The sequence below is a fragment of the Cuculus canorus genome, chromosome 9 (genome assembly GCF_017976375.1).
Source record: "Cuculus canorus isolate bCucCan1 chromosome 9, bCucCan1.pri, whole genome shotgun sequence".
NCBI classification, from domain to species: Eukaryota; Metazoa; Chordata; class Aves; order Cuculiformes; family Cuculidae; genus Cuculus; species Cuculus canorus.
Genome location: NC_071409.1, coordinates 11,767,028 through 11,790,310, shown reverse-complemented (window position 1 = coordinate 11,790,310; position 23,283 = coordinate 11,767,028). Strand labels below are relative to the sequence as shown.

The following is a 23,283-nucleotide window of genomic DNA, read 5'->3' as shown; positions in this document are numbered from 1 at the left end:
GAACTGGGTTTCCAAGAATATGGTACCTGACATCTCTTTCCCTTGCCCTCACTATCTTCCTTAGTGTGCTTTAAAGCTGATTTTCTCTTTAATCAAGAGGCTACGTGGTCTACATGTTCTCAACAAAGTTAATGCTTCCAGGAATAAGATGTTCCTTTTGAATCTGGAATATCACATATCTTGGGATTCATTATGTATGTGAAAGTAGCCCTTTATACCCCACCCACCTAGCTTCTTCCTTTTAATTTTAGTAATTAGTCAGTGTCATGCTGAGTAGCAGACAGAGAACTGATATGCAGGAGGATGGATGGTATGAATGCAACCTGCTAAACCTCAAGCAACCTTGATAATGTCTCTGAAAAAAAATGTTTGTGTCTACAAAAGCCACCAGTTACGCACACTGAGGCCAAAGAAGACCGATAGAGGCTTTGACACAAGACACAGCCTCTGTCCATGTCATCCATGCAGGATGGGGAATGTGCCTCAGTTGCTCAGTATTAATGCACCTGTAGAAATTTATCAAAGGAGAAAAGATTAGTTGTGATGTGCTTATTTTGAAAAGTTTACCTATGTGCAGGTTAACAATGTGCTTATCTCCCTCTCTGCCTTGCCCTTCAATAACAAAATCTAGAGATGCTTGACTTGTCTGGAGCAGAACAACCCTGGTGTGTATGTAAGTGGGACACAGTCCTCCAGCTCCCTGATATTTCAAAGGCAAAAGAAATTACTACCACACACACATGCAAGTCTCCGAATATTTGTATGACCAGTTCATCTCCAGCTTCCTATCACTGGCCAGAAACCTTTCTGTCTCTGTGTTTATGAATATTGCATTAATGATATGTTATGCAGCTCTTGATTATGTCCATTGTGGACAGAAGATGAGACATGGCAGCTCTTGGTGATCAGAGGAGTGTCTGTCAGTTCCTATTTATTGTGTAATATCAATGCTATAAATAACTGGGAATGGCTGTACGGAGCTCTGTATTTCTAGTTTTTATTGAATGTCTAAAAATTATGCTGACTTGTTATTTAAATATTCAGATTTGCTGTTGGAAAGTTACAGTGAGGGTGAGAATAACCATGTTTTAATTCTAGGGACTGATGAAATCTCTCTATTTTTATCCAAATACAGTACAGCTGACCTATTCAAGCTTTGTTTCCTATGGGCTGGTGTCCTTCATTATTATCACACCCAGCACCGGATATTCAGATTCAAAGCATATTCCTAAACAGACCCACAGGGCAAGAGGCAGATGGTATGTGCTACGGCTGGTCCAGAGCTCTGCAAGTGCTGGTTGTGTCCCTGCTGTCGAGAAGACTGCAGGAGCACTGCCTTGAGCCTGCAGCTTCCTTCAGGGAGGCCAGGAATGTAGAGATGTCTATTTAGCTGTTGATTTTCATGTGGACTCTGGGAAATCAACTTTTGATCTTTACCTCTTTTTAGAATGATTGGCTGGCAAAGTTAAATATTCAACAGTGTGATTAAATCAAACTGGCTTCTCATTTTGTGGGGTTTCTTCGGGATTGGGTAGGAGTTGTTTTGGAGCTGTATTGGTTTGAAACTTGGGGTAAAAATGTAATACTGAGATCACACAACTGTGGCATTAAAGATGGAATGAACAGAGTAATAAGGAACTTGTGTATTTAATGGCAATGCAACTCATACAAGAATCTGTTTTAATTTTTATTGTTATAGTTTAAACAAATTTGTTTTTTCTGATGGAAGTTTAACATTGAGATCTTGTACTATTTATCCACCTACTCACAACTCATCGTAAGCTGCTTTAAATTCATTACTTTTCAGCCCCCATAAAGTGTTCTGAAAAGTAGAGGAATTGGTATATTTTATAATTTTCTAGGTGTAAACCTTGGAGAAGTTTTGAGTTGGTAAAATACAACAGAATTTAGGGATAGTAGGAGCTTTTGGAAGAAAGGAAATAACTACAACCTTTCACAGCTTCTTTTTAATAAATAAAGTCAGATGACTTTTGCCATCTATTCAATAATTCGTGCATTGCATTGATTATTTATGCCCAGCAAACTGACTGTCGTGTGGTGGGTCAATGGTGCTCTTTAAATAGAGTGAGAGAGCACACAACGTGCAGTACTAGGTAAAACAGCAGTTAGTGTCTCTTCCTTTGACCATAATCTAGAAAACGATCATATTTGGAACTTTTTTGGGAAGCACTATTTTGATTTATTTTCCCTCCGATTTTTTGCAAGAAGGACTCTTTGTGTTGCTGGTTTCATGACTGCTCACTGTCATGACTACAAATACTGTGGTGCTACAGATGATGGTGAAATGGGGACACTCAAGCTCACTGATTTAACAAGGAGCCCGAGAATGGAGATACGTCAAAATCTTCATATGCAGCCGAAGCAGCCCTTCTGGCATCAGCAGCGGGCACTAAGCATTCGTACGTCTTTTAGTTCATCCACTTTGCCTGTGTCTTCCAAACACAGAGGAAAATTTATAAACTTACGCGACAGTGTAAAAAAGAGTCCTACAAAAAGCACAGCAAAAGTGAAAGCTGCTAGTGGTTGGGTGTCTGATGGCTCGTGTTCTAATTGTTCTGTAGGAAAGGTACGTATTGCTCTGGGTACTCACAGAGGTGCTTTTTAGGTGCAAACTGTAGAAAGTGTCATTTTTTCTGTAGTTTTATCACTTCTCTTCTTAGAGACTTAATGCTACTTAATTTTCTTTTGTATTTTATTTCTAAAATATCAAGGTAGTAGTAATTGAAATTGGGCTGGCAAAGCAATACTTCTGCTTAGTGTTGTGCCATTAAGATTGTTGCATTCTACACAGTGTAGGGTTTTTATAGTAATTTCTTGAAAGTGAGGAAAGTTTGGTTGGCTTGATGTTTGTTTTCTAAAACTCTGTCTTTTCGTGGGTTGGGATGTGGATGGTGCTGTGATAATTTCAGGTCAGTTACTTTTCCCTGGCAGAAGGAGTTATTGTGTATCTTGGCTAAACATGAGAAAATGAATATATTCTTCCTTTTCACAACACCTGGACTCAGTGTTAGATTCCGAGTCACTCCTTTTAATTGATCCCTTAAAGATATTATCACGTTTGCTTTTTTAAACATACCACTAGGAATTAAATGATTATTTTTGTTACATTTATCTTTACATTTAAAAATTCCTTGAGATTTATTAACATTGTAGGTGTTAGCACATTTAATAGTTAGGCTGACAGAGTCTGTTAAAGTAACTTATTGTTCAAATCATGCATTTTATAAATTATGGTCTATCATACCTGTGCTCATATGTATGTTCAAAACAAGATTTTAAATTGCCTTGTTGCGCTCTCTGTTGTTTAAATAAGTTTGTCTCTATTTAAACAAGAAATACTAAAAGTTGTAGTTAGAGACATATATATACAGGATGAGGATAAGCTTTTGTTTTTCAGAATACTTTAGCATATTAATTTGGAGAATTCCTAAAAATGACAAATGTTTCTTGAAAATTCCTGGGAAGCAGAACATTGAAAGTGGTGCCCTGAGCTATTGGAGCCTATCCAGCTGCTCACAGATACCTGTATCTTGTAATAATTTTCAGATACATGTGCCATTCTAAAATAAAATTAACGTTCTTCTGTTATAATTATGTTCCAGGTCTTCTTGCTCTCATGGTTAGAAATATTTTAATTTCTTGCATTGTCCTTCCTTGTGGTGGCCATAGCGCCTACATCAATTCACTGTATTCCATGAAATGCTTAAGACAGTCTTATCTTCCTTTGGATTTGTGCATCCTTTGAAAGTGGTTGCCAGTGTTTGTCACCCACGTGGTGTTGGAGGAGACTCAGTACAACTATTGCCAGGATGCTTGGAGGAGCAGGGAGTGGCTTTTAAGAGTCGGTGGATACTGATCTATTAGTGCAAAGGGAAAATATAATGACAGTAGTAATAACTTACGAGACTGGAATCAGAAAGAATGAAACACCTTGAAGAACATCAGTTTTCGAAAAATAAGGATAAAAATTGGAAGGAGTCAGGAGGGATCTTGTAGCATTTGGGAATGAGAGGCCCAGAAAGAGAAGAGTGCTAAGAACTGAGAAGAGTAAAGAAGCAGTAATATAAAGCTGCCATTCAGTGCAGAAGAGAGGGGTGCAGGTATTTGATCTATAAGAAAAATCAGCTGACTCTGTCAGTTATTTTGTTAAGTCAGAGGGCAGGGGAGTGTGGGCAGTATCTAAAAGTAATTTCAGCTTGTTTTTAACCTTCTCTTTTATGCAGCAGTTGTAACTGTAAAGCTGTCATTTTTCTGACCTAAGAGTTATCTTGTCAGGCTCAATGTTGTGTTACATTTCAATACGAAATAGGTGTATATCTGAAATTTTGGTTAGCAAGATTGTACTGTGTGCATACGTGGGAAGCTGCTAACATTTGAGCATGGCAGACTTGAAAGGGGTGGTTTATTTTCTGCACATGTACGGCCAAATGATTGCTCAAGCTATTTAATTTGATCTGTCCTCTAGAGGTTGCATCATTCTTCCAGTACGTGCAAGTTTGTTGCACTAAGCATTTCCTATGTCCTTTGCAAAATGTGTATTATCATTTTGTTAGACCAATCCCCTTTTTTTAAAAACACTTGAAAGATTGTACTGTTGTCCGCAGATGTAAGGATGTTTAAATGACGATAGTAATAATCTTTCAAGATATCAAATAGATCTTGTTCTTATATATTTCAATAACTGCAGCATTTTTTACCCGCTATTCATTCTTGGTAGATTGACTTTAAGCTGAAAAAACATTGTAGAAATACCATGTCTACATTTAATAAAGGGTGCTCCTCTTGGGCTGTTTCAAGTTTAATATTTGCTTTTACCATTTAATTTGGCATATGCTATTGATGTATATCGCTTTGTGTTTTAAAGTATTTCAGACTCTTAAAATGTGTTTTATACTTTTATGTTCTGGGGTTTCAGTTCATTTTCAGGATTTAGTATTTTCTTTTGTTGTTATGCTTCATGATATTGAAAGATCATAAGAATGTCTTGGAACAAGTTGCAACGGCTTTGATCCGCTGTTCAGCTTGTGATTTTGATGATAGCTGCCAGTAGTTTATTTTGCTGACAACTTGTTGACAACCAGTATGTTAACATCTCAAAATTATTTGAGTCAATGTTTTGCTCAAAATGCCATTTGTAATCTTGTTCCTTTAGAGCTTGTCAGTAGCTTTCCTGGTTAATATTGTAATGAAAATTCCCAAGACCAAAGTTCTACTGGTCTGAAGGGGTATGGCAAGTGTGTATGAAGCTCTTTGAGAGGCACATTGAATCTATTTTAGGATCTTCTGCTGATTTGACTAAACGATTGGCTTTGATTCTTTGCCTGGTTTAGAAACCTTAAAGTGCTTCTGATTTTTTTCCCTTTATCAAAAAGAGTATTAGTGTTGTTCAGTACTATGGACTTTAGCCCCTGTTTCCCTGCTTTTGCACGCTATTGTGTAATGGTGAGAGGCATCTCTTGAGAAACCAGCCTGCAAAAAGCCTGAGCCTGTCCATTAACATGAACAGGTTTTCTGTTGGACCCCAAAGTCTTATTACTCAGTGCTGCCAGGTGAGTAACTTGGTGTGAATAAGCAGGGTGGACGTGTCCTACTGCTTTGGGTTCTCTGACGTTTGCACATTGCTGGGGCAGCACTGCCTTATGCAGCAAGGTCAAAGGGGTTTAATTGTAATCAGTTGTCATTATAGTATCCAAATCCATATGCTCTTTTTTATTTTGATTCTTTTAAGCTTTAAATTTGAACCTTATGTCTTTTTAAATGTGTTTTATAGTTTTCATTATTTTTGACATTTTGTTGGTGATTTTTAGCCCACAGAAGCTGTTCCTTCCTCTTCTCCCATTGTCCCTGTGATCCCTGTCCCACCAGTCCCCGCTGAGACCACTGTCATCCCATCCACCATACCACAGGTTTTTATTCTTTTTTTGTTGTTGTTGTTGTTAAATTTGTTCGACTTTATTCAGTTTATTTCATTGCTTTGTTTAAATTCACGTTTTGGTACTCTTACACACAGATTTGAGATGAACTGTGAAGTAGTTGTTTAATCAGACACTGAAGTTTCATCGTAATTTTTGCTTGTTTTATAGCAGCTTTTAGTCTGCTTAAAATAGTAATATTTTCATATGAAACTCTATTAGTATAAGTTGTGAAATAGAAGAAAAAAACCAAAAGTGTGCTAAATTTATTATGGAAAAATTGTTGTCTCGTCTTATATACAAATACATAATACATGTCTCTCATCAATTGCACTTGCATGACATTTCTTCTGTTCTCCAGCCATTTTATTGATATTTGTGTACTCGGTGGCATTTAGAATGCATAGTTTAGGTTTCTTTACTCCTCTGTTTCTAATGTGTTTGACTCGTAGAATGCACTTCCCTTCTAGACCTTCATCCTAGGTAATGTCAACAACCACAGTCAGCACAAGTGAAAGGAGTAAACATGAGTTAACATTAATAGCTTGCTTGCATGTGTGTTTATTTTCCTAAGGTTTGTATTCAAGCTGAGCTAAACTTGCAAAAAAGTGGTCATTATTTTTTTATCTCTGCTATGTTGTTAAATTTTACATAATTCAACAATTATCAAAAGTGTTTACAGTCGGCTTTTCTACAGTGCAATTTCTAGTGGATGTGTACTTGCACAGATCTGTCTGTCTGCCATGGTTTTCGCAACAGGCAGACCAGGGATTTGATGAGTTTCAGAACTGTTTCCTCCATATAGGGGGATTCTGCCCACATCAGGGTTTGGGGCGGACAGAGTAGTGCATCCAGCAGCCCTCTGCTGCCAGCCTTGGTGGATAAAGGTAACCAAGGCTCCAGTAGCATTTGCTGTCTGGGAATTGCCAGTAGGCTAAACTTAATTTAAAATAATTAGTGTTATATGTATTTATATTCTCTGTGACTGCCATTGCTGTGACAGCATAAATGTCCATTGATGATGCTGAGTTACAAGCAGAAGAGTAAGAGTGGAGTGGTCTGTGCCTCTGACTTCCAAGTGCATATAAATGTCTGTGGGAGTTAGCTGTGTAGTTCTGTGTCGTATGTAGTTCTAAGTGGTTACAAAATACCTTAGAAACCTATAATTGCCTTTGGATTTGTCAGATGCGTTTCTGTGCAATAGATATGTCTTTCTGTTTTGTTAGTCACTTTACCCCTTAGGCAAGCCTTTAGTCTGCTTGTAAACAGACTTGTCAAAAGGCTTTTAAATATTTGAACAAGCCCTGGCACAGAAGCTTGGAAGTATTAGTTAATTTGGGGAACTCTTGCATAACAGACTGAAACACCATGTCTTCCTTCCAAAAACATTTAGTGCCTTGTGTTAGATGTTGCCCTGTGCCTCTGCAGTGTCTAGGCATACCTTTGGAACTCCTGGCACAAAGATTTTCTCCTTCCTGCTCGGAATGGGTGGTAAATTACTGCTTCTTGGTGGAGAATTCAGATAAATGCAGCAGGAGTGTTAGGAACAGTCACTGAACTTAGGGAAGCTGTAATGCATCTGTTGACTAGTTTGTGTCTCAAACGTGTTGTTCACATAGAAACCTCACCTACTAACTGCAGTTTGCTTTTAGCTAGCCTTCCTCCCTCTTCTTTTTTTAAGACATTAAAAGAACACTTGTCAGTGTTCTGTCACTGTATCACCTGTTTCTTCTTAAAATCGTGTTATTTGTAAAGCTCTTAAAAAGATGGGGATGTGTAATGTAATTCATTAGTATTTCTAGTATGCAATCTTATTTTTCATTTAATCTTATTTTAATAGAACTTGCACTTCAATAAGAAGCAGAAATTGGAATGTAATTTAATGACAGGAAACGATTGTGAGGGATAGCATTGTTCTGATAGAATTCTGTCGTGATATGAGTAACTTGGTACTTCATTTCTGTACTCCGTGAAGTGTGCCCATGCTTCTATTGAGAGAATTGCTAGGTGAGAAATGTGTTTGATGGCATCTTGACAGAGTCATGTGTCATCCTTTTTGTTTCCTTTTTTTAGTAGTCTGTTAACTTGCATAGATACCACTTGATTTTATAACTTTATTACATGACACAGGCCTAATTTCTGACACAGCAACTTGATAGCAAATTGATGACTCCTGTCTAGTGATGGAAGATTATTCATCTCAGTCTTTTGTAAGGAGCTTCTGAGTCATTGTTTGCTTCCTAGCTTTTGGGAGCTTTTAAAAATCATGAATTCTTCAGTAGTACGTTGTTGTCATGATAACAACTAAAATGCAGAATATGAGTAGGTTGATGCGATTATAATCTTTTGTAGGTCTTAAGTTTATCTTTGAATGAGTTTAATACTAGCTTCTATTGCAGCCTGTTAACCAGCCTCTAAATTTACTTCTAAACACAAGCAAACATAAGAGATTAAAGGTAATGGATTTTTATACATATAAAAAAATCCCAGCTTTGTTAAAGCAGTAAGGATATTAACTTTGCTTTGTGCCACTGAGTTTGTAGGTCCTCTTGAAATTAATACATCAACATTATTAGGAGTCTGGGATGTATCTGCACACTTTTTGTTGTTGTTGTTCTTAGAACAGCCTAGAAGCTACCTATTTTAAAGGCAGATAATAGGAAATCTCTTTATCTGGAAGTATTTTGACTTAATGGCACCAGTCTGTATGGATTTCATTTCAGTTGAAACCACGTTTTTCACAGAAAAATTCTTAGTGCCATCAAAGAGTAAAAGCGTTTGCTTTTTGTGCCAGTTCCTGGCCAGTAAGAATGCTATACTGTTTCAGATTTCTATGGCAATAACATTTGACTGTGTATGGCTTGTGAGTCCATAACATTTCTCCAATAGAAGTGCATGGTGCTGTGTGGTAGATTAATGTCTGCTGTGGGTTTGCTTTCCCAAGTCAATTTGGTAGATCCTTTCTTTCATAAGGTTGCATTTCTGTAAGTTTCTACTTTACAGGTTGAAGAGAAGAGGAAAAAAAAACCAGTGTTCTAGGTCGGAAGAAAGAGGAATCAAATCCACCAAAATTTGGTTTTCACTTATTGGCTGGTAAAGCAGCTTCTGGATGTTATACCACAGTTCCTGGAATAATAGCTATCATGTGATGGCATGACTAAGTCTTTCTTCTGAAAAATAAGATAATAAAAGGACAGAACCTGTATACAAAATATGAACTCCGAGTTTTGGAAGGCTGTGGTTTTATAGCATGGAAGCAGTTTGTTCAGGGTAGAAATAAATGTTTCAGAGGTGAATTTTTGAGATTCTCAAGCTGAGGCTATGTGTTAACAGAACGTAGGTAGACACAGCAAATTAAATTTATAATTATCATTACTTTTGCTTTCTCTTATGCTGTATAATTTTTTTTATTCTTTTCTTAAAGGCAAATCCCCCTCCAGTGCTGGTGAATACAGATTCTTTGGACACTCCAACATACGTAAGCCTGCACTTGCTTTCAGTTATAGCTTTAATAATATTTTTATGTATGCATTTGTCTGCTACTGTGTAATAAAGCCTCTTTTACCTGTCTTCATCAGCTGTCCTGTTGGTTATTTGATGTTCTTAAATGGCTGTTTCATGGAAAGAAATGTAGATTGCAGGTGGAATGTTCCATGTGAATACCAGAGTGTGACAGTGCAAAACAGCAGTCTGAGGTTCCAGAGGTTCAAGTGTTTAGAGAACAATCAGTTTCTTCAACTGTGCAGGCAGATGCCTTAATATTTAATGTGCCATTTCCATTGCACTTGTCATTAAACCACTTCTTAATGCTTTAGATAGGGCCTATGCTTTAGATATTAGTGCTTCAAATGTTCGTTAAAATGTGTTTGTTCTCTTTGAAACATTAAGGTAGTAAGTGTAGTCATGAGGAGGCTAAAATTTGTGGTTTTCAGTGGGTGTTTTGTGATAGGAATACCGCTGTCAGAGAGCTTTGGAATCTAGGTTTGGCATAGGTTTCAGGTCTGAATTTTCCTCCTTCAGTTACTTATATTACTTATTATTCCTTGCTTGTTGTTTTCCTCAGCAGTGTTAATGCCGGTACTAGTTACTTTATATTGTGTTTATTCTAGGTCCTGGTATTAGCGAGTAGAGTAAATCTTGTCCTTGTCAAAAGGATTGATAACTTCACAGGGTTGCTAGAAACATAACAGTGTTACTGAGGTTTATTATATAGCTCAGTGCATGAATCAATGGCTCAGTGGATCTGAGATGACTTCAAACTAGAAAAATGTAGAACAGGACAGTAATTTTTACCATTTGACATATCCTTGCTCCTGTCTCTGTTAGTGATCAGTTTGTTAGATAAAATAAATGAAAAGGTAAATTAAAAAAAGAAAAGGGAGGAGGGGGTAAGGCCTATAGAAACAGATGATAAAAATGATGGAGTTTCTTGTTTGCTCCTGCTATTATAGGTGATATTTTAAAATTGAATTATGGAGTTTGGTGCATGGAAATGAACAAGAAACTGCTTAAATATGTTAGGATTGGCCGTGTTTTTCCTAATGTTATGAATAGGGAAATAAACGTTTAATTGTCCTTGTTATTTATTTAAAAAAAAAAAAAAGGCCCCATACTGATCAATCATCACAAACCATTTCCCAGGTACTGTAATAATTGATGACTGGTTCAGTTAGCACATGTTGTCTTTCCTGTAGATAATAGCTCACCGACTAAGCTAGCATAAGAACTTCTTGATCACAGTGGCATCTTTTGTGTTGATGTAGTAATAGATACAGTTTCATGTAGGCAGAAGGTCAAGACCTCTTCCCTTTTTAACGGAGAAATATCATGTGTTAAAACCACAGTACCTTTTCCACTGAACAAACTACTAAGGACATAGCATTTTTGAGGTACTGTGCCAAGAAGAATAGTAGTCTGTTATGTGTGGACTGGACGTGGTTTCTTTTGTATTAAGGGGAGATATCATTAGAGATTGAGGAAGAACTAAATTAACTTGATGTTAGATATCCAACGAAAGTTGTGGCATGAGCTTTTAAATATGTTAAATAAACATATGAGGATCGGTGTAGGTGTGGTCCTGATTTTGCTTGGGGTGAATTAAAGTCCCTTTTTAAATTCTCTGCTAGGAAACTCAACAGATTTTATAATGCTATCTTCTCTTTGTGGATTCTCTATCTTTACAAAATCTTGACTAGTGTGTTACTAGTATAGACTACCAGACAGTGAATGTCTTAAAAGTAGACAAGGTGCTTTCTAAAATAATAGTATAAGTGTTATTTCTTATGTTTTTAAATATTTCATCCTCAAAGGCCTGAAACAGGGCATCGCTTGTAGCTGCATGTTGTACGTGTTCTGTAGGTATCAGGGGAGGAAGAAATTGTGTTCCAAGATATAGCTTAGTAATTGAAAAAAAAAAATCTTAACTTTACTTTTACATTAAATATGGTTAAGAAGTTGGTATTTAATTGATTTTTTTTGCTTAATTTAGATATTTGTGACTTCTGTCATTTGATTCTGCCCTACTTCTGTGGGCAGCGAAGAAAGTGGATGTCCTTTCTCATTGGGGGTGGTGAAGATTACTTCTAGTATTTGGGTTTTTCATCTAGCTTTATAAGGTGTTTTTCTAAAGTAGCCTGGTTTTGGTCCTGTTCTAATTCGTCAATCTTTGGTATAGATATAACATGACAAATAGTAATATGGACTATTGTTAAATGTTGCTTCTGAAAGGTCTTACCCATTTCTGGTGAGAAATGGTGTAGAGCATCAGTGTTTGATTTTTCTGCGCTCTGTGAGGAACAATGTTTGAAAATACGTTTCTGTTATTATGTACAGTTTCTTCTCTACCTCACAGCCCCTTCCTTTTTTCTTAACTTCAACCTCCTGTGTGGCCTGAAGAACATCTGAAGATATCAAGAACAACTTTTTTTTCCGGCAGTCAGAAGCAGGCAGCCTCTGCTCTACAGTATCTGTGTAGAACAGTCTGCTCTCTGAAATCTTAACTTCTAAACTCATACAAGAGTGTCTGATTCATATACAGAGTAGTATCAAAATCACACGTTCCCTCTGAGCTTAGTGGTCAGTGTGAATCAGCTAAAATCTAATGAGAGTGAACTGCTAGCTGAGCAAACTGTGTTGTGTCAAGTGTAAAATTCTCTGTAAGTCTCACTTTTTCTTTCTTTCTTTATAGGTCAATGGCACGGATGCAGATTACGAGTATGAAGAAATTACTCTTGAAAGGGTAACATGCTAAGTGTCTTTCTGTATGCTTTTTGAAATGGGATTTATGATACTTCAATATGAAACATTAATCTTTTGATACTGCTAAATGGCAATCCAAACCAGTCCTTACTGGTGTGGGTTTTTTTTTCATTTAGGTAGGTTTTGTAACCTAAAGAAAAAAAATACACCGAGTTACTGGGAGCAGGAATACAAGTTCTTTTTAATATCCTTGACTGTTAATAGTAAAGTGAGGGAAGGGTCTCCCTGAGACCTGCTGCATTTAATGTTGTTACCTCGGCATGTGGAGAACAATAACACAAATTATGAGTTCAGTTCCTATGTTGCTATTTATGAGAGACTTTTATCTGTACCTAACACTGAGGTTCAGGCTTCCAGTTGAGATTACAAGTGAGACCTTGTCATGTGCATTGCTTTGTTAGGTTTATGGTGTGGAGATCTGTCTCAGCTCTCTTTTCTTGAGCTGCACTGTTAACAAAGAACGAAAGAAATGCTTGTATTTCATACCTGTGCAGCTCTGGTGGCAACCTTTGAAGAGGAAATGTCAGTCTGAGTCTCTACATCTGTGAGGATGTATTACATACGTGATGCAAATTACTTGAAGGCTTCTCCGGGAAAAAGAATTTGTTACTAATAACTTACTGAGGATCATATGAATGATCTCAAAGATCTGGCTTACTAGAGATCTTTGCTAGTTTATCAAGTTCACTGAGCAAGCTGTGGGGTTGGAACTGTATCTCTTGCAGTTACACAATGACTTATGTTCTCCTTACCTCTGTGAAAGTAAGTATAATTACATCTTATCTATGATTACCTGTGGTACACTGCCTGAAGCGTCTTTAAATATTTTTTATCAGTGAAAATTACATCAATTTGGTTCTTTATTGAATCAAATAGATATACTAAAATATCTTTTTCCAAAATAAGAAACGTGTAAAATTTTTTTTTCCTCCTTCTGCCTTTAGGGGAATTCAGGACTTGGCTTTAGCATTGCAGGTGGTACGGACAACCCACACATTGGGGATGATTCAAGTATTTTCATTACGAAAATTATTGCTGGGGGTGCAGCTGCACAGGATGGAAGATTACGGTATGGTGACTTTCTGTGTTAGGTTTGCTTATTATGTTTTCTTATTATGTTTTCAAACAGTGCATAGAACACTTTCTGTTGCTTTGACTAGTGTTGCCATGCTATATTACATTTTAAATGAGTTTGTATTACTGAAGTATTTTGTGAATAATGAACAGTGTTTCAATGGACCAGATATTTTTCTTTTTAAACCAGTAAAATATGCAGTCTAGTAAAATTGAGGGAACTTTCTTTTCCATTTGGTGGTATAAATTGATTTTGCCATATGTTCTATAGTACTTAATTTGATATACAAAGGAAAAATTTGGACAGGTCAAATAGGTAACTCTAGCTGCATGCAGATTTTCAGATCTGCAAGGTAGCTGAACTTAATAGCAACCCTTTTTGTGCTCAGTATAATTCTGTGTTTTAATTTTTCCAAGATGTACTTGTTTTCAAAAGCCATATTTTTTATTTGCGGACTGATACTTAACTCCGAGTGAGGAAATGTTGGCATGTTACTGATGGTAGCAAGTGATATTTGCAACTTGCTTTGAAGAGTACTATTAGAATTTAATAACAAATCGCATTAATGAATTGTTTCTCTAATCCAGAACATAATATATTAAATATATTTCCGTATCACTGTGTGGGGAAAAACCACGTCCAGTTGTAGGACCAGCTTTTTATCTCTTGTGTTGACAAGAACTTGCCCTCTTGTTTTTGATGCAAATGCCTGATGCATTATTGGTTTTAGTCCTAATAAGCTTATTTCAAGGCTTCATTTTAGCTTGTTGGCAGTTGTCATCTGGCAGCACATGGTGACAGGTGGGTCAGGCTTTGTACTTAATGTAATGAGAGCTCAATGTAATAACAGCAACATGTTAAATGGAGTGGAAGGCTGACGCTTAAACAGCTTGTGAAAAGCAGGAATGGAGGTTGACTTTTCCGTATCATGGCTTAGAACTGATGTGTTCTCATTGCGTGCCTCCTAATTTCTGAATTCTTTAATTCTTTCTTGTAATCCTTATCAAAAGGTAGCTTGTACGAAGCTCTCTTCAAATACTGTTTAAATGAAACATATATAAGATGGCGTCCTCTTCAGCTGTGTGAAAATATTCCCTTTAAATGTTTTCTAGTGACCCTTGTTTTATTTTTAAACACTAATAGTTCATTTTAGAACTTGAATTGTCTTGAATCAGTATAATTTTGAAGCAAAATCTATGTATTTTATTGTGTTAACACATGTGTTGATGCACTGTAGATAAAATATTAGGCTCCTACTGTGTCCATTCTGCTCTAACACAACAGCTGAACATGAATGTTGCTGTCTCTAGGGTTAATGATTGTATTCTGCGAGTAAATGAGGTGGATGTTCGCGATGTGACACACAGCAAAGCAGTCGAAGCATTGAAAGAAGCAGGATCAATTGTACGATTGTATGTCAAAAGAAGAAAACCAGTCACAGAAAAAATAGTGGAAATCAAACTTGTAAAAGGCCCTAAAGGTACGTAGGAAGTATAAAACTTGTTTTGCAGGGAAGATAGAGTTGATGATAGATTTCTACATTTTTCAAAATAAAATAGTACCTTGCCTATGAGGTTTCAGGAAGTGCAGAGTAATGAAAAATAAGATAGGGGCATCTTAAATGCTTCTGAGTTTTCCTCCCTGTGTCTTGAAACTATCTTTGTAGAATGCATAGGTTTTTTTCAGGAGGTATTTAGTAGTTTTTAAGTACGTACAGATGGGAGTAAAATATTTCATTGCATTATCTTGAATGATTTTTGAGAGATTAAAAAACATTTATAGGAAGTATTGTTTTGTTTCTGCATGGAGAAATGTTGGACTGTGGTTCCTTAAATATCAGTGGTGATGCTATAGCTGTCCTGTGTGCATTCTTCATGAGGTGTGAAGTAAATTATTTCACTTTTGATTTTCAGAGCTTCTATAAATGTTATGTCTTTTCCAGAACTTTCTGGAAAATCATGGAGTTCACTTGGAAAGGCATCAAGTACTGCTTCAACCAGAGCCTAGTATTTTTTATATATGTGTGTGTGTGTGCACATGATACAGATAGCATTATTATTTATGTAATAATTTGAATCTAATGAAGTCTAAAAGGTTTCTGCAGTAATGACTTTATTTTCAAGCAGGTCTCGGTTTCAGTATTGCTGGTGGTGTAGGGAATCAACATATACCTGGAGACAACAGCATCTATGTAACCAAAATCATTGAAGGTGGGGCAGCACATAAAGATGGCAAACTTCAGATTGGAGACAAACTTTTAGCTGTAAGTAAGAGCTACATTTCTTTTTATATGGTCATTCACTTTTAGGCCAAGTAAGGGCATGATTTACTTTGTGGTTAAGCAGCCTGCTGATGCTTGACAATAATGCTGTTAAGATTCAACGTTTTAAAGTTTTAAAATCTGCATCATAAGGATATATTTTGATTATAGGACTTCCCCACCATGTAAGGGGCACTGGAAAGCTTCCTTGTAATGGCCAGCTGCTTTCCAGAGTTTGTTTGCCACCTGTACAAGGAAATTTCATGCTAACTTGCTTATATTGTAAAATATATGGAAGGTGTTAAGGATTTTTTTGTTGGAAATATCAAATATTTGGGACAGATTTTTTTCATCCAGTGTTACTTTACCCATTTAAAAAAAAAAAATTGCATGACGAATAAAATAGCTTTGGATTAATATCAGCTACCACTTCAGGGGTGCAAGGAGCATATGCTGTTGGATATAGTAAATATAATGTCCTAATTTGTTGTAGCTGTAATAATTCTCTCAGTTCATTAAGTTAGAAAAGAAGTGAGTAAAATGTCATCTGTATGTTCTGAGAAGCTGAATTTCACTTAGTCAGAGCTTTAGTCACTTATGTAGAGGTAATCCCCCGTGTTTTGCTGGATGTAACTTTCTCTCCCTTTGGTTGTAGTGCAGTTACCAATGAGCTGCAAAATGACTTTTCAGTCATTAGGAGTTTAAATCTGGTTGTTTTTTTTCCAAAAAAACCCAAACAGCAAAACCTCAACACTCAGTGAGAGGCAGGTAACAAGCTCTGGTAAACTCTTAGAAAATACAGATTGAAAGAATATGTTTAAGCAGTAGAGTTTCCCTCCACCAGATATATGCAGTATATAAAGTTAAGTACTCAAACAGAGGAAAATGTCTTTGGCTTCTCAGATTTAGTGCAGCACAGGCCTTATTTTCCACATTGCCAGGAGTTATCTGCAAGGTTACTTCCATCTTCAAAATACGAAAGACAGAATCAAGCAACTGAGTTTACTAAGGTGTTATGTGATATAACAATTGTTAAATGACTTTTAGGGGTTTTTTTTATACTGAAGTGATAGTGTTTCACCTAAACAGCAACAGTTGAAAACAGCTGTTGCCTGTAAACTTAAACTAATTCTTGTTACTTGGCCTGTAAACCAGCTATTCGCTTTGGAGTCTTGTCCAGATTTGATCCCTACTTTTGCCCTCTTGCAAGAATGTGTTTTCCCATTATAATGCCTGTAATGAATTATGCCATGACAAGATTATGTGGAATTTATTCTTACTAGAGGTAATATTCTACTTGGTGCTTTCAGTAACATCCTGTGTCAGTGCTGTGATTGTGCCTGCTTATGGCATTTTTAGTGTCATATTTGCTCCAAGAGTTTTCCAAAGTCAGGTTTGCCTTCTTTACAATGTCACCGTCAATACAGTTTATTATAATCTTTTGAGGAAAGATCTGTCTGTCTTATATTTGACAGCACTATAAAGTATCTTATATATAACTTTTATATAAACAGTTATGTATGTGGCACTTAAATACTAATGAAAACTCTCAATGCCAGAGGTTCTCCAACAGCTTTCAGTGTCCTTTGAAAATGTACGTTTTTCTGTGTTGAGAATTTGTTTGATTTTTTTTATCTTTAGGTGAACAGCGTTTGCTTAGAAGAAGTTACTCATGAAGAAGCAGTGACTGCTTTAAAAAATACATCTGACTTTGTTTATCTGAAAGTTGCAAAGCCCACCAGCATGTTCATGAATGACAGTTATGCTCCTCCTGACATCACAAACTGTAAGTTCAGCTTTGCGATTTAGTTATTTTTTTATTTAAGACTTAACGTACTCCCAATTTTACTATTTTAACGGCTTCAAGCTTTTTAAAATTATACACTGAAAATCTGACATAAGAAAGTTGATTAATCAGGGAAATTGTGCTAAAGAGAATAACATCCTATAGCTTTTGTACTGAAAAGACAGCAACAGCGGGGCTCTTGGTATGTTTCTGTGAGTTCTGTGGCTTTGACCAAGTGATTCTGTGTTCTGACCACTTGCTGTTGAGCACAAGAAAAACATGTGCCTCATTCTCCCTGAGGCTCTGAGGAGTAACAAACAATGCACTGCATAGATGTGCAGTGTCCTGTGAACTGAGCAAAATACAATACTCTTTCAGGTAGAGGTTAGTGATGTTCTGACTTATTTTTTCTGCTTTTTTATAAGCTGCATGTATTTGAATAAACTAGACTGGGAGGAGGGGGAGGCCTTGACCTCTGATGCCTGCCTGCAAATGTGTTGCAAAATAGGTTGTTAACTTACTTGAAATCTTACTTCAGTTTTGACATGTTTCTTGAGAATTTAATTGGAAAACCAGTAAATGCTATATTGAATCTAGTTGTAGCAACTTCTTATTGACATAAGGGTACTACTTACAGGAGTCTTTTTGTAGTTTAAGGTACTGTTTCTTCAAATGTTACCATTTAGGATTTCAGGAAAGGGATCTTAGAATCATAGAATCACCAGGTTGGAAAGGACCAAGGGATGAGAATGATATAACAATCTTTCCAAGACTGAAAGGTGGGCTTTTTTTGGATGACCACTTTTATTCATCTTGTCATATAAAATGGTTCTGGGAGAGAGTTATTTTACGATTTTCTTTGTTTCCTGCTGTTAGATGCAAGTTGTTCATAGGTAGCCCTGATCTGTTGAGATACTACTTCACATGAAAAAAAGAAACACTTGCATAAAAAGCCACCGCTGTAATCTAAAACAGTATGTAAAGAACTACAAACAAAAGTACAGCACAGCAAAGGATTGAAGTATTTCATAAGCCTATCATTCCTTGGTGATGGCTACAGTAACTTTGCATTTATTTGTAAGCTTATTGAATTACAGTTTGGAGGTAATTAGTGTTTGTCTTCACTCTCCTACTAGAAGAATGTTCTTGAAGGCTCCATTCTTTGAGATAAAAGTAATTTGTGGCCTTCGTTTATCCATCCTGTTTTATACTAGTATATATTGTTAGAAAGTAGCTATTTTCCCTTATGGAATCTAGTTTGTCCAAGAATTCAACCTTCGCACTCTTTCTGGTGACTTCTCTCTCCATCATAACTGACCTCTTCTTACCATGTCCATTGGCTCTTCAGCAAAGTCCTGTCAAGGATAATCCCATGGGTTATTATATCCCAAGCATAATTGCCATGGGAATGTGCACTGCCATCTTGCCTTGAGTCTGTAATTTCCCACTATACGTGATTTAGTCTCACATCCATTTTCTGGAGATAAAAGACCTGACCATACATGTAGGCCTCCTTTTTCCCCATTACTGTGGTCCGTCCCAACTTTCTGTTTGGCTACTCTCCCAGTAAGTGGGACTTAAGAGAGACAGTGGCATTCTCTGCAGCCTAATATCCTGTCCTTTGTGTGAAGTGGCACAGCTGTCCACTGAGAAGTGAAAAGCCAATCTCCTGAGCTGTAATAGCCCTCAAGCTCCTGCAGCTGCTTCTAGGAACCTTCCTCCTCTTGCTGTGAGGCATTTTGAAATAAATTACACAAGATTTCTCAGATTGCAGGCCTGTCTCTCTTCTGGCCTTCAGTGTACTCTGACAAGGTTTATGGGCTGGAGTGCTACCTGTGCTTTGAGGTAGATTTTCTGGGTTTCTTTTCATTTAGCAGTTTTAGCCTTCACTTCTCTGGCTGAAGTTACTCTGTTTTTGAAGTTACACTGTTTCTGGTAGACTTTGGTCAACAGCTAACCCCAGAACATTCTGCTGCAAAGTGCTGAGTCCTTTGATGAAACTTCAGTCTATTTCTTTTCCTTACAACAGGAAAGCTTTTTCCTACTCAAGACTTCATACACTTGTGTCTCTCTGTTGATCAAAGTGCAGCTGGTATGGAGACTCTGGATCTGACTGAATTTTGTACACAAAATGAATCCAAAGGTCTTGCCTCAGGATTTTAGTGACTTAATTCAAGGAAATCAATTTAGCCTTTTCCTACATCTTTTACTTATCAGAAGCAACCACATACGGCCAAGAGGATAGATGCTTTTTTGTTAACAAGGGGCAGAAGAAAAGCTTTATCAGGACTCCTCAGTGTTTTCAGATTTACAATGGAATTTTCAAAGGGAGACACCAGTCTCCTCAAAGACTGTTGCTTCATTATAAACGTATGCTATAACTTTGGAACTAGAAAGCTTTCACTTTCCGTATGGTTTTTCTTTAAATGCTCATTTTATCAGAAACATCTGAAACGCACAGTGTGCAGTGCTTACTGGCTCAGTATCTGTACTGTCTGCAGAACATGCAGTAGCTTGCTGATTGTACTAACTTTTGTGATCATGATGTTTCATTCAAATGTCCACAGAACACCAAGTTCAGAATTTAGTTGTCTTTAAGACTTTTTCTCTGGGATGGATCAAGTTTAATTATAGGGCATTCTCACTTTACTTGCTGATGGGGTTTCAAAATGCAGATCTGAACATACTGAAAAACTGTTTGAGAGCCAAGTTCACAAATTTCACTTTCTAGGTTTTCTGCAAAATCTGTTTTCTTTTAGAACTTTTAGTAAGTGCCAGCCACACAGTAGTGTTCTTGCCAGGTGGTCTGATGGCATAAATGGTAAGACAGAGTAAATTAGCATCCATAGAGATAATTAAATCAATTGATATATGATGTTTCTTTGGGGTTAGTGACTTTGAATTAAGGGACATTTGATCAAGAGGTTTTAGAGGTTCTGATTTATGGCAGTATTTATTGAGAAGATTGCAGATCCTGCTAGCATAATTCTTTGTGTACCTGGGGCTGAAAGTTGACCTCTGTCATTTGATATTTATCAGAGTGAGTGAATGGCTTCCGGCTGCCCTTGAGGGAAATTACTGTTGAAAAATCTTGTTAAAGAAGATTTGGGGCTGTCTGAGGCCAGCATTTAGCTTGGAATGAATGTGTAAAGAGTAGCTCATAGTTATGTGCTGTAGCTCTAGAGACTGAAGCTGTGGGCGATGAAAGCTTGACCACAGCCCTTGACGATCTGGAAGAGTTGATTACTATGCCTGTTTCTTTTGCTTCTCTGAGGATTTCCTTTTAACCCTTGAGGTGTGGGTTGCTAGTTTAAGCAGTTACTTTACAATAATGTTGTCCATATTCTGACTCAAGAAGAATGCAGTTATGAAAGACTGTTCTTTCTGAGCACATTGCCATTTTAATACTGTTCCTCTGTGTGGCATCCAGTCTCTGAGACACTGAAAGATGAGAACTTCTTGAAGAGGAAACATGGCAATCCAGCCAAAAAAACTATGTTCATTGTATGCAGAGGAAGAACTGCACTGTAGGTGGGATGGTCCTGTGGGCCAATGCCAGTGGCTGGCACCATTGGCAACTAAACTGATTTGTATGTATGGTTAATCATCATGGCTTCTGCAGTAGGGAATGTAAACTGCCTCAGTCATCTGTATGTATATATTGGTCATTAAATGGTTCCTGGAACAAATGTCCAGTAAATTGTTGGTATAAATGCTTGTAAGGTTATTCAGTTGAAGTATAACTAAGAAGGTAATTTGCTTGCTATTCAGAAACACCAACATTGCCTGTACAGTGCAGATTGTAGAATATCTGAGTTGAAAAAGTGTCTACACGGTTTTTGAGAGGCCGAGAACTTGCTTGCTGTGTAGGTCTCCTTTGAAGACATTATTAACAATACATTTTTTGACTCCTAGGCAATTTTGAAGTATTTGTGCTTTGTGTGCATTGCTACAGTATTTCCACTCTACATGAAGAAATAATATACTGCAAGGCGGGGAATAATCCATTTCCTCACTGGAGACATAGATGCCTTATTGTTCCTTAAATGGCATAAATACGGGAAGAGAAGAATATGTAATAACAGTAAATTGCAATAAAGTTTTAATTTTATTTCCCATTTCAGAGATTGTACTTGTGATTGGTGTCTGCAGTTTGCAGATAACAAGGAAATAACAGGAAATCTTCCATTTTCTTTCTGTGTAGGGCTGTTTTATGTCAAAGAGGGGGTTGGATTTGGAAATAGAATTTCTCTTTGAGAGTCTTTGACTTTTCCTGTCAAAGTTCACAAAATGCATAAAGTTCATTTTATGCATGTAATTTTCGATTTATCCAAAACATAGTTCCTTTATCAGTTACATCAGTAATAGTATTTACCTGGAAATGGAATTTTAGATCTGATTTAGGATTCAGAAAGTGATGGCTTGCCCTTCATTTCTGTCATGTTCCTTATAAATATTCTTCAAGTATAATCTCCAGCTAAACCAGTTTTTAGAAAGGCAGAAGCACATGGTTTTTCCTTTTTTTTCAGAACCTCTGTAGATAGCCTTTTTTTGTCTTGTAAGTTTGCTTCCCTAGCACTGAGATACCAGCCTTGAAAAAGGACCTGACTTTTCTAAGCAGGTGCCGTATGTGGTAGAACTTCATGAATGATGTTAGACTTTTGATCAGGGTAAGACAATATTGATGTGATACATACTCTGTGTACGAACTCACTGCACTCAGGTTTAGTACCTATCTAGACTAATACAGTATCAACCCAGCACAGATTCGGTGGTTTGAAAGCTGACTAATCAGCAAACTTATCTTATGAAAATACCTGTGATGGAGTTTGCATGTGATCCAGATGTTTGGCCAGTGGTTTCAAAAGAAAAAACAACAAAGGAGAATGTCCAGGTTCCTTCTGCAACGTGTCATGTCTGTTCAGTTATAAAGCTTTGCATTTAGTGTAAATCCTCAGACACCACATCAGAAACAGCAAGTGAATAAAAGTGAAGAGAGTCCAGCTACTTCAATAATTTTGGTTCTGTGAAGTGTCCCCGTCCGTCATGTTTAAAGGTCAATGCTTGAAGCAGCTAAAGCAGGGAAATGATTTTTAATTGTAGAATATTTTGCAATAGGAGACAGTAGGTATGACTACGTCTGGTGAAGACACTTAAAATTGATGTGCCTAACTTGGAAATAAAAGCACCCTCCTAAATAATTATTGGAACAACTCTCCTGGAATTGTGGAATACTTTTCCATCAATTGAAATCATTGTTGTCATAAGGCTGCCTAGGGAAGTGGTTGAGTCACCATCCCTGGAGGCATTCAAAAAACGTGTAGATGTTGTGCTAGGGGACATGGTTTAGCGGTGGACTCAAGTGTGTTAGGTTTATGAATGGACTTGATGATGATCTTTTCCAATCTAAACGTTCTATGATTCTAAAGACAACTTTAAAAACAGAGAATTCTCTAGACTGTCCTCATGGGCTTCAGCTGTCCACAGTGTCTGTTTTTATAAAAGGCTTTTTTTTTAAATGCAGTCAAACTGAGAGGTCTGCCTACTGACTTAAGAGTGTGAGGAAACTGAGGAGTATGTAGATGTGACAGTGGTTTAGAAGTATGATATTTGTAACTTATCATTATATTTTGGTTTTAGAAGAGGTCATTCTTTGTAATATTTTGTTTCATTTCCTCCTGCTCTTTTTCATTATTGCCTTAATGCTTATTGCATTTTTTTCCTCTCTTTGAAGCTTATTCTCAGCCAGTGGATAACCATATCACGCCATCTGCCTACTTGGGACAGTCCTTGCCCCCAGCATCACCGGGGCGATACTCACCAATTCCCAAGGGAATGCTTGGAGATGATGAGATTACCAGGTAATGAAGAACCAAAGCCACGTGGCAAATTAGTTAGCAGGGAATCTCATAAGACGTGTTTGTGGGCAATGTACTATTAGATACTATATTTTATTTCAAGAAGTAAATGC

General features: G+C 37.0%; 1 protein-coding gene across 23 annotated transcripts in view; it reads left to right on the top strand.

The window, feature by feature from the left end:
• The window catches only part of DLG1 (discs large MAGUK scaffold protein 1), a 151,261-nt gene that overhangs the window by 86,405 nt on the left and 41,573 nt on the right, over window positions 1–23,283 (top strand). For 13 of the 23 annotated variants that reach the window (XM_054073886.1, XM_054073907.1, XM_054073893.1 and 10 more), the window contains 8 exons: window positions 5,829–5,927; window positions 9,358–9,411; window positions 12,121–12,171; window positions 13,136–13,260; window positions 14,577–14,746; window positions 15,393–15,529; window positions 17,168–17,312; window positions 23,047–23,173. In XM_054073886.1, the coding sequence (XP_053929861.1) occupies window positions 5,829–5,927; window positions 9,358–9,411; window positions 12,121–12,171; window positions 13,136–13,260; window positions 14,577–14,746; window positions 15,393–15,529; window positions 17,168–17,312; window positions 23,047–23,173 (908 nt within the window). Of the gene's footprint in view, window positions 1–5,430; window positions 5,571–5,828; window positions 5,928–9,357; window positions 9,412–12,120; window positions 12,172–13,135; window positions 13,261–14,576; window positions 14,747–15,392; window positions 15,530–17,167; window positions 17,313–23,046; window positions 23,174–23,283 lie in introns of those variants that run through there. The other 10 variants (XM_054073908.1, XM_054073895.1, XM_054073892.1 and 7 more) reach the window with 2 other exon arrangements.